This window comes from Mirounga angustirostris, unplaced genomic scaffold, assembly GCF_029215605.1.
Source record: "Mirounga angustirostris isolate CCGP_5_RB_7025 unplaced genomic scaffold, mMirAng1.0.hap1 SCAF_6, whole genome shotgun sequence".
NCBI classification, from domain to species: Eukaryota; Metazoa; Chordata; class Mammalia; order Carnivora; family Phocidae; genus Mirounga; species Mirounga angustirostris.
Genome location: NW_026991714.1, coordinates 39,008,486 through 39,020,540, shown reverse-complemented (window position 1 = coordinate 39,020,540; position 12,055 = coordinate 39,008,486). Strand labels below are relative to the sequence as shown.

The 12,055-nt window shown below is 41.3% G+C and overlaps 1 protein-coding gene across 2 annotated transcripts in view; it reads right to left on the bottom strand.

Annotated features, from left to right (window-relative positions):
• Positions 1-12,055, bottom strand: part of PROX1 (prospero homeobox 1) — a 52,660-nt gene that overhangs the window by 27,601 nt on the left and 13,004 nt on the right. For both annotated transcript variants that reach the window (XM_045877219.3, XM_045877220.3), the window contains 2 exons: positions 7,652-7,759; positions 1,257-1,451 (listed from right to left, as the gene is read on the bottom strand). In XM_045877219.3, the coding sequence (XP_045733175.1) occupies positions 1,257-1,451; positions 7,652-7,759 (303 nt within the window). The remainder of the gene's footprint in view (positions 1-1,256; positions 1,452-7,651; positions 7,760-12,055) is intronic.

Sequence of the window (12,055 nt, the reverse complement as noted above, 5' to 3'; positions counted from 1 at the left end):
CGGAAATCTGATCACTGATCTGCGCTGCCAAAAAAAGTGGAAGAATGGCCCCCAAAGGAATGGGCAGGTCCCTTTCATTGAGAAGTATAGACCAAGATGTCCTTCTCTTCCTTTGAAGTTGCCAACTTCCTGGGTGTTTCTGGGTGCCTATCTACATGAGGAAAGCATGAGTATTAACATAAGGTCCCCTGTAGGAGCAGATGGGGGGAAAAGAACATTCCTATCCTCAAGATAACACAAGAAAAGGACTAATGTGGTCAAGCTACCCACCACCTGTCTACACTCACCACCAGGGGTTCAGCCTGCAGAACCCTGCCACATTCTCACCTCTAACTATTGTTGCCTCATCCAGCAGGGCTCAGCAAAATGCCTTTGTGAGGACTGGGAGATTCGCTAGTGTTGTCTTATACAGTCATCACGTTGCAATGAAAAATGTTTGCTGAGGCACAGCATTAGCCAGTGAAGAAACGCCTTACTCATAGCCACGCATCTTTCATTGTTCTGTAGCTATTGCTTTCTGGGAATCGTCTATACTGCTTTGTGTGTATCTAGAATATGCATGTTGTAGATATACATGTGTGTGTGTGAGGGTGTGTGTGAGGGTGTATGAACAAATCGCGGCATGCTTGTGAAGCTACACATATGCGAGATAAACATCCTAGGCTCTCCCCGCAAAAGAACAAAAACAGAAACAAAACCATAAAAATATGTTGATGGCTCTCTTACAATATGTACTTAGTAAATTCTCATACCATTTCTTCCATAAAGGAAATAAATGCTGATTAAAGTAGAAACCACGGCATCACTCCCCCATCCACCTTTCTAGACTTTTTTAGAAAGCAACTTTTGCAGCGATCATTGCACATAGCCTATGTCAGCTCAATCAACATGCCAGAACCTAAGTAGCAAAAAGGCCTGTTAGAGTGGGGACCTCTTCTCTGGAAAGGGAGTCACTGTGTGTGGGTTCCTTGCTGCAATTTTCTCTGAATTCTCCAGTTCCCTTTTCTGTGGCCCATGGGTCTTCAGGCAAGCAGCAGAGCTGGGGAATGGGAAAGGACGTAGGAGTGGGTCAGTGCCCCGTGACTCTTCCCATAGAGCGGGGGCTCCTCCTTGCGGCTCTACCTCTTACCCTATTGCGCGGGATGCTCGTGTGAGATAACAAGACTAAAACAGATTTGGGGACATTGGTAAAGAAAATAAATTTTTTTTTTAAAAAAGAAAAGGGAGAGGACCAAACAATAAAGATGAGTTCCTACCTCAAAGTCATTTGCTTTATTGTAGTGCATGTTCAGAGCCCTGTACAGCTCACAGTCTCTGGTTATAGACAGCTCTTCGGTACTGGTGACTCCATCGTTGATGGCTTGACGTGCGTACTTCTCCATCTGAATGTAGTAAAACTCACGGAAATTGCTAAACCACTTGATGAGCTGAGAGGTAATGCATCTGTTGAACTGTCAAATTTAAATGTTGGAAAGGATAAGAACATGGCCATTTTCTTCATTTATTCTTTAAGCATTTGAAGTCTTTTTAAAGTTCTTCTCTCCTCCTTACTTGGACAGAGTATGTTTTTGATTCCACCAAAATGGTGGCAAGAGGGGTAAAAGCAGTAATACATTTATAAGAGATTATAAAACCTATCAGCAATGGAAATCACTTCCCAACCCTCCACATTTCAAATGGAAAACTCACATTCTAAATCGGATTTTCCTTAAGAAGCTGAATATCTCATTCTAAACACCGTTCTTCATCTTTCAATGGAAAAAACGGCATTTGTATACTTCTTTATGGAAATGCATTCAAGCCACAGAGTGCTGGGAAGAGTTGTTACTTTCAAGTACAGTTTCCCCTGCTTTTCAAAAGTTCACGTTCCACCATTTTGCTTTTATGGAAAGACCTACATTGGTACCTGGTTTCACTAACTGAAAGAGATCCCAAGAGGATATTTGCTTTTCAGAAACAAAGCGACAAGGGAAAATAGTGTTCAGCATTTGCTTTGCAGCGAGCCATTAGGGAGGGAGCATGCTCCCCGAGCAGCAACAGTGGCCCAACCAAGCTCCTTCCCCAGGAACCAGGCTCAGCATCTCAGCATCATGCCGCCATGGCTTTGCACTGTGTTTGTGAGCATCTGTGCTTTATCTTGATTTATTTTGTGCATCTGTTATCGAGATGTGTCCTAGGGTATCAGAAAAGTCTAAGAGAGGTTATTTTTTCAGGTCTGGGAATGCTCAACACTTTTTCCATATAAATTGACGGTAATTGCTTCTTTGCTTTCTGCCATTTCGGCTTATGACAGGTTTCACGGGAACCCTTCTACTTTTGGATAGCAGGCGAAACCTGCACCAGAGAGGGTGAGCCACGCGACTTCACTACTAGCATGATTTCCTTTTTTTTTTTTTTTAATGAGAATTTGTGTCATCACATGGCGGCCTCGTGCAATGCTGGAAAACAGCTTTCACACAGAAGGGGAGGAATCTGGCATTTGCTTATTTTTTGGTAATGGGTGATCCCCATGGCCATCCAGCTGTGACTCCACTTTCTGTTTGCACACGGTACTCACATCTGTCTGGCCAGGCTGCCGTACCTCTTCGTACACTTCCTACAGCCAGCATTGGGTAAGACCCACGCCCCTTTCTGTTGGAGTCGATGCTGTTTGGAAGGTGTGGTTAAGACAGAGTACACAGACGGCCTAGACAGAAACTTTATTACATTTTTTTTTTTAAATGCCAAGTTACCGTAACATGATTAGGCTTTAAAACTTTGTTTACCAAGGTTTCCTGATGACCTTTTAAATGAAGATGTCTTCCTGGATTCACTGCAAATGATACCATTCTTATTGACAGTCCTCTGTTTGCGGTAAAGGACAGATGCATCTCAACTTGCCAAGTCAAAACCAATAAATCCATAGCTTTATATCAGGCGGGCTGACAGACAACCCCCTGCCTTTTGTCATCACAGGTATTCCCTTCCCTGGGCCCCCAGAAAAAGATGTACATTCATCAAAAATCAACAAAGACCACTTATCAAACACTGGTCATGAGAACATCCAGACTCCCAACAAGATGACAGCTAAAGTGTGTATTGGGGCTGTAATTACTACACAGAAAGTTGTTTCTATACTAGCAAAGATAATAAATGAATGAAAATTTATGGCAGAGAATGGACGGAACAAGGAAACAGAAGCAGGGAGACTGGTGTTTCTCCCAAAAGGCCAACTTGCATCATAATTGCCATGGAGTTGCAAGGGCCCTTACAGATAATTGACCAGAAAATGATTAAGTCATCAGCAAATCGCTTCTGCTTGCAAGAGTTCAAACATGTACTTAACCTATCCAAGAATTATATTTTCACTCTGTGTGTCTGCTCTGTCTCTATTCAGCCTTGCGGGGAACCCGATTAAAAAGACAACTGAAGGACCCCCGTTATCTGATCTTCTGGTTGCCGATTTCAATAGAACTTAAACCCATTACGATTTGCTGAACTTGGAGTTCTTTCCATTTTATCTCAGCAGTAAAATACACTGTCCAAATTTCCAGACACTGAGATAAGGACTACAGGCCCCCGTGACGGCTTACTGTTCCTTTTTAATTCTTTTAGAATAAGAAACAAAACATTACAAAATGATAGCAGGCTGTGCACTGGGGAATGAAAATTGCTTTGACATGGAGATTAGGCTTCTGCATTGTTACAAGACATTGTCTCCTATGGACAAGAGTACTGTAGAGGAAAAAAATAGAAGGGTATTTTTTTTTTCTAGAATGGTCATGAATGACCTAATGGGGGAGGACAAAAAAGTAAGTGCACTTGCCATTATTTAGGAATGGGACATAAAGGGAGATTTAAAGCTTATTGTTACAGAATGGAAATACCAGAGAGAAAGAATGGGCAAAAACAACAGACTCCCCCGACATAAGACAAGCGAAATGACCAGCACAACAGCTTGGAGAACTGGGTTTCCCTCCACCAGAAGTGCACTGAAATTTGTTGTTTTTAGTTGCTGGCGAAAAGCAGAGGCAGGCCCCCCCTCTTTTCCAGATATTCACACTGGGGGAGAAAAAGCGTTAAACTTTAAAGAGTTAATTTCCCCCCGTTCTGTAGTGGCTTACAAGAAAAGGATCAATTGTTCTATAAAGGAAAGCTCTGTAGTGTGTTAATGTGTTACTGCAAAAACTAATCGCTACAATAAAGAGGCTGTGTTTCCACAGTGTGTGAGTCTCTGTGACTTTGATTAATGCTTCCCACGGGACATCTCAGCCTCAATATGGGCTGAAGAAACTTCCTAAATATTCAATGAGCATGGTCAAAAGATGTATAAAACAAATCAATCTGACACCTTAATCTGGCTAGGCAGCAGTTGACTCAAGGGGTGGAGGGAATGAGATACATCATTTAACACTGCCGGCTTGAAAAGCTGTGAGCGTCTGTTCTTCAAAGCTAAAATGACACTGAATCTGTTGTAGTTAGTGGTCTAAGAGTTATTAGTTGATACATTAAAATCAGCACCCAGTAGTGCACAGGAAGATGGTGGGGCCCCATTGATCCTTGGCATGTCTTGCCCATTTGCCCCCTTGCTCTTCTCAAAGGATTTTGTCTGGCTAAATGTCGTGGTGAGGGGATGGAGTTGGACTCTGTGAGAACATGGGACTTTGTTTAGATTCTTACTCTAGGAATGAAACCAAGTCAGCCCTGGTTTCATCCTTCGTATAGATCATCGCTGGACAGCTCTCACCAAGCCAGCATCTGAATCCTGTGAGGTTTCCCCCCACCTCTTTCTTTCCAGAGTAATTTAAAAGCATTCACCTCCTGCCCAAATGGAAGTCACTTGTGGAGAGGGAAGCGCTCTATCCCTCCCTAAGGAAAAATGCAAGGCAGGGTGTATCACCTGCCTGGGCTCACCTTCTGGGGCCGATTGGATGAATGCAGCCACAGTCAAGTATAGGCTTGTGTTACTGCGACAAGTCTTACTTGGTCCACAGACACATGAACATGTCTTTCTCAAGACAGGTGATGCAGGCTGTCACTTCTTATAAACTCCTAAGGTCCTTCCCCTAATTTCTAAGGATCTCTTAATTCTGTAGTGGTTTTCTCGAATCTACACTGAAATAAAATTTGGGGTAGCATATTCATATGCAGAGAAACATCTAGTTATTTCCATCTTGCAAATGAGTATCCACATTTATATATCTATATCTAGAAATAAGTATGTGTGTGTGTATATATATATACCCACTGTATATATGTATATATGTATATATATATATACATTTGTAACATACATATAAATATACATGTGTATGAGCATATGCATCATCAGCATTCAAATTCTGGATTTTCCTTACTATTAAAAAGTCCAAGCATGCTCTGCTCTTGTTTCCTACAAAGTTTCTGGAACACCGTGCCTGGACTATCCTTCCCTTTTCTATGCATGCCTTTCCAATTTCACCAGCATAAGCTCAGGGAATACAAATTCATTTATTAGTAGCCAAAGAAAAAACATAATTAGCAAAGTTAAAAATGTATAATTCATTCCAAAAATAAAAGAGAAATGACCTTTGGTGATTTTCTGCTATGCATTATATGCCCTACTGTTTCCCCTCCATTAGAGTGGATAATTGGGAATTAACCAGACTCACGTATACTTTAACAGCCTTCTCTCCCAGTATGGATAGAGTATGGATAGAATCTATAATCTGAATATTAGTGCTTTTTTAAAATAAAATATTCGTCCCGGTATTTAATTGTTGTTTACATAGTGATTATTTGCAAAGCTGAATTACTAGATGTATTCTAAAGGGAGAGGAACAATTTCTTGTCAGTTTCCACTGCCCAGTGTTTATAAAGATTACAGATTAACAATCTCCCCTACCCGTGCCCTTCTCCCCCAGCCCACGAATGTGTCTAACATTTACAGCTACTTTTGGATGGTGTTGCGGGCTCGGCATGGCTCCTGCTTCCCACCCTCCGTGTGGCTGCATTTCAGTGGTAGGTGAGAGATCCCTATGGATGCAGTTTGTAAAGCTCTATGGCCTCCTTCTGATGAAAAGCACTATCTAAATAATATAAGGTATCGTCTTTATTATATCACAACAGTGCAGATCATTGCACTAAGAGGAGTGGAGGAAGTAAAATGGGCACCTAGATACACACACACACACACATACACACGTACACGGTAACACTTTCTCCCTCTCCTCCATGTCCTCCCTTCTTCCTGGAACTAGGGTGTTGAGAGGACCACTCCTCACCCCCAAAAGAACTCTGCCAGGTTCCATTAGGCTCCAGAAGCTATCCAGTCTTCAACCAGTTGACAAATTCCCTCCCTGGTGTCTGTTTTGGATGGTCCCCCAAGAAGTCCAAACCCTCTTCCTGGCCTACTGTGTCACTCAGCCTTTTCTATACTTTAATGATCCTCAACCAACCTCTCAAGTTACTGCCTCTCTGGGCCTTCCCATCCTGCCCAGTCTGTTGGCCCTGAGCGGGGAGAAAACATGCCTTCCACTTAAGGAGCTCAGCCAGGGAAGGAGGAAGATAAAAGGCTGAAGTTGATACACAATTCAAAAGCAAACAGGAGGGAAAACAGAACTTTTCTTATAAGGCCAAATAAAACATCAGTGAAGGAAACGAAAATGAGTTGGCCTGCAAAAGGGGGCCAACACAGCCCCTGGGCCATGGGGCACAAAACACTCTGCGTGGAGGGAGCGGGGCAGAAGCAAAGCCTGTTTTGGCAGCTCCTGAGTTCTCAGTGGCAGGAATAAGAACTTGTACATATGGGGGTGGGCAGTGGAGGGTGGGGGGAAAAGCACCCAACCCTAATAAACTAATCTCAGCTAATGTAATGTTTATCAAGTTCCTTGGATAATGATACCATGCATGTGATTATCATCATCAAAACCCAATCTATGTTTTAAAAAGTTGCAGATGATTAACACAACATCAAGTTGTTGCAAACAATTACTTAAAACCCACACACAGACATAGACGTGCACACACACATCCACACGCACACAGAACCAGGAGGTCCCCATATTCTGTAGAATGAGGGAGGCTGCAGCTGTAGGCCGACAGCTTTCATATCCTCATTTGAATAATGTGTCCTGAATCTGTCACTTTATTCATTCTCCTTATGCTCAGTGTACTCTACATCAACAACAAATTAAGTTGTAAATAAGAGACAATCATCACTTTTGTTTTTAAGCAGCTACTGCATAGAGAATTTCAATGTACGCTCCTTTCGACAGAGGGGGGAAAAAGAGGTGCTAGAGTTTGCTTTCATAAGCACAAATATGGGGAAACCAACAGAAACAAAAACAGAAACAGTTTACTGTTGCTGAGGGGAGGGAAAAAAAAAATTCTCTAAAGCACACCCATCCAGGACCGGCTGAAATTTCTTCCAAGAAGTTACTAAGACATATAAAGCCAGAGGCTAAGTTTCCCTGATCACACTGGAAACCCATGTGACTTGATACCAGTCTCCTGGTCTTAAGGGGTATCTTTGCTTGGCACGGCTTCCAACAAAAACACAAGTGCATTGCATCAGTTATAACACAGGTGTATTCACGGATTGATTTCACACTCATCTCCACCAACTTCCAAGAGTTCGAATCACGACCACATGCACAGAAACTGAAAAGCGACTGATGAAAAATGTCCTTACCTTCACATCGGAGAAGTAGGTCTTCAGCATATTTGAGCTGGGGTAACGAGTATAAAAGAACATGAGCTTTGCTTTTTTCAAGTGATTGGGTGACAATCCTTCCTGCATGTAGGAGGCATTTGGTTAAGGAAAACAATGTCTTAAACACACGCACCCACCACCCACTCCCCGAAAGAACCTGGAGGCCCATCAAGCAGCCGGGGAAATTCTAGAAGGTAAATGGCACCGGCCACGGAATCCATCACTACGTTGCTGCCCCTTGCTCAAAGTGACCATGGCTTGTCAGAAACTGCCAAGTATAATGGTGAGGATGCACAATGTGGCTGCAGATTCTGGGCGGCTCTGTGGGGAGGATGGCAAAACATTCCCCCTGTTCGAGGTCCTTATGCTACCTATACGTTCACTTGTTGCTAAGGAGACAAATGCACCCAACATGTATTGTACAACTCTTATCGTGAGAGTTTTTTTCTTCTTTGCAATTACAGTTCTGTTTGTTCTTCTCTCCACACTCTGCAGCTTACATCAAATTATTATCCTAATGTGCGTGAAAATACAAAATGCATTATTTTGAACACTGTCAGGCAAGCTTCATATTTTACCTTTTAGTGCTAAACTAATGGAGCATCTTGACTCACTTTCTTCCTATTTTATTATTATATCCTTTTAATTGTTTCCTTTTGAATAATAGCTAAAACTTGGGAGGGGTAGTTTTGGCACAGAGAGCGCAGGGAGGGGGTGTCGCTTTTGTTAAAGCAACGATCCAAAACCAAATACAATTTGCCTCTCCTGGATTTATAGTTAACTCCTTTGAGAGTGGCACAGTGGTTGGGGCTAACAAATCAATAAATGTGGGTTAGCAGATCAATAAATGGCCACTTACCCAAAATAAGAAGGCCTATTTATCTGGAAACATCATTACCTTTTAGATCTGTAAACAGCAGCAACTAAAACAGTTCCCAAGAGAATGTGAGGCTAACCATAACAATCCAGGCTTCCTGATTCTCCCCCAGATTCTTGGCACTCCTCAGCAGACTCAGAGCTGGGATGGCTCTGGTCACATCTGCGCCGCAGCCTGGCCCTGCCATTTCCTCAGCAAATTAATGGCTTTATAATTTATCAGAAATGAAGATGCACGTGGAGAAAATCAATGTGGTCCCCCACAAGGTCAATTAAGGGTCCTTCCTAGAAGCTTCTCTAAGGATTTTCTCTCAAAAGAGAGTATGGGAAAAATAAGGAAGAAAAGAAAAGAAAATCTGCACTTGTGTGTGCACGCACGCACGCACGCTTTGCTAGGCAACAAAAATGCCACACCTGGTGAAAAAAAGGTAAAAAAAAAAAATGCACGTGTTTAGGAAAAGTCAAGGTTTCTAAATGGCCTCCATCAAGAACAGCATGACCAGTCTTAGGAAGAGAGAGAAAGCAGGAAGTTAGTACAGAAGCACAATCAAATTCATACTGATAAGCTCTTGACTACTTATAGCAGGGTGTTTAACCAAATATTCTGCTGAGGATTGGCTCAATTAGCCTTCCCTTTAACATCATGCAATGTTTCAAAGATCACCTTGGTTTGTAAATGGAAAAGTTAAATCTTGTGCTTCCCCCCCACCCCGCCACGGACAATACCGACTGAAGGAAGAAATTTCGATTTTCTGTCTGTAAGCCAAAGCAGCTTAACTGAACTTGTGTTTTTGTTTCAGATCCTTAATGATCACAAAGACGATAATTTATGACTGACATACTTCTTGTGCCAAGGAAAGAGCTGAAAGGCCCTCCAGTAACCTCCATTAGACCGGTAGAAGACTAAAGGAGCCCAGCACACTTCAGGACCATCTGTCCAAATGGGTAAGTGAAATAATAGTGGCAAGCTGTCTCGTCTTGTCTTGTGATAAGAGTTTTTAGGCAAGTCCAAACTTCAGCAGACATTCTCAGATCTGGGTTCTAGTCTTTTCTTCAGACGGCCAGATGAAAAAACAACCTTGCACACTGAATTATTAGCAGGGGAAAAGTACCAAAGGGTTAAAAATGTGGTCTCCTACAAAACACCCTGTTTTGCTGTGGTTCTCCGTGATAGAGCTACCAAAACTTCCTGATGTTTTCAGGACGCTTACATTATGCTTCGATGTTTTAGCTCTTTTTATTTAAAAAAACAACAACAGCAAACTATCCCTCTTATTTTGATCAGGATTTAGAGGCTTTTTATTTCATGAAAAAAATTATTCTGATTCGAGTGTCTCAAGTCCGTTTTGCTTTAAAATGTTTCCTGTTGGTAATACTTAGAATTGATCCGTTGAAATGGAACAGAGAATAAATCTTTATCTCTTGCTCATCGTGTAATTAAGATAAAATTCCCATAAAATATATGTTTCTAATAAACTATTAAAAATAGCTAATGAAACATTTAAAAGCCAACAGTTAGATAATCCTTTTTTTTCCTCCTCAAAATAAATCTGAACTGACCAATTGGTTAATTTCCCTTTTAAGTGCTTGTGCTGAAAAGCAACTGTTCTTCCAAGAAAGCACTAGCTGTTTCCAGGATACTTACACACGCACAATGACTCATGATGGAATAGATTCAGTAAACATACAGCTGTACTGAACACGAGCTAAGCTCCATTCAAGGCCAGGAAAGAAAATGAGCACAAATAAATATTAAGGAGGTAAGGGGGGGTGGGGTGAGGGGGATGGAACGCAAACAAGATCTGTCCCGGCAGCTCATGTGGCTTTGCCTCAATTCTCTTAGCCATAGCTTTGTGAAGACAGATGACATTCAATTCTATGTGTAATGCAAAATAGACAATAACTACTGAAACTTGAGACAGCTGCCAGGTGTAAAAAAAAAGAAAAGAGAAAAAAAGAAAAGATGATAAATCCATAAATTAATGAAAGACATCTGCTCAGGAATAGAAAAGATCAGAGAAGTAGGATACTGCAGCTGAACCTGAAGGGGCGATTCAAACAACCTGAGACTCTGAGTGTCGTCTGTTTACCAAGCACAACATAACCTTACCTACACAGCAGTGGCAGGCGAGGAGCAGGGCCAGCAAAAAGGCAAATGCAAGAACAACACATTGTGAGGGCTGGAGGAAGTGAATTCTTCTTCTTTTTTTTTTTCCCAATTGAACTCCGACTTGTGGCTAGAGATTTTACCAGCTGCACTTCCAACCAAATTGGATTGGGGCTACTTATATTTTCTAAAATGCTTTGAAACCCAAAGAATTTTTAGCTGTCTCCTTATGCTCTGATTTGCTGTTTCCAAGAGGATTTCTCCCTCAAATGGGGAGAGAGGATCTAGACTGTCTCATTTAATCAAAGTGATAGAACGAGCGAGCTGTTACTCCATTAAGAAGCTGAACGCCTAAGACGTGTCACTTATGGAAATTAAAAAAAAAAAAGAATTTACTGAATAATTTTTTGGGGGGTAGGAACCCAGAGTCTCTCAGTCTTTCATATAAATGTTTTCCCCGTAGCTAATACAGCTAATAGAATGACTATGGCCCCACAAGACTTCTAAAAATGTCCATGGATTATTTCACATATTAGAAATTCATTTTTAATCCATGTTTTCCAGTTGGATTTTAGTTTCAAATTACCAAACAATTTTCCTTTCCTAAATTTGAAGTGTTTTAAACATTTTCCCCAACAGTCAAGTTGGGGACGCTGGCTGTCACAGGAAACAGGCTCAGTTTCTTCACCTGCACATCTTAACAGCTCATAAGACTACTCTGGAGCTTCAGCTGGGTGCATGCAAATGTCTGAGGCCTACACAAGGCTATTTTTCTTGAGATGCAAAGAGGATGAATGACAAGGAACATCATGAAGAAAAACAACTGGCTGGCTCTTTCTTTTGCAATTTGAATAAAACTTAATATTTGATTAAATAGATTCATTTGCAAAGTACCGAACACTTTTTTTTTTTTTAATATCCAAGACGTGAGCTCCTGGAGCAGGTGCACTGACACTGAGTTCAGGCCCACATTCACTACTTCCTTTCGATTAGAAAGGATAATGAGGTATCACGTTTATATAGATTACATATGCTTCATGTGCTGAACTTAGAATGGATTTAGCTGATAAGCTGGTGTTCTTAATAGTTCTTATCTTGGCTACTTTGTTCAAAGAGGCAGATGATGCCCTTTGAAGTGGGAAGAATCATTCCTTAAGAATTAAATTATTCATTACTATTTGAAAAGCCATGACTACAAATAAAAACATAATAATGACAATCATAGAGGTATCATTTCATCCCATTTCTACTCATGTCTATTGAATTTTTTTCTAGGAATAACTGTGCTACAGGTTCTAAGATGGCCTTATATACCTAAAACTGAAGTAGACACCACTCTCTAGGATTCCCAGAGAATTCTTTAAACGAAAAGCTTTGAGAATTTTGCCTACATGCCATTG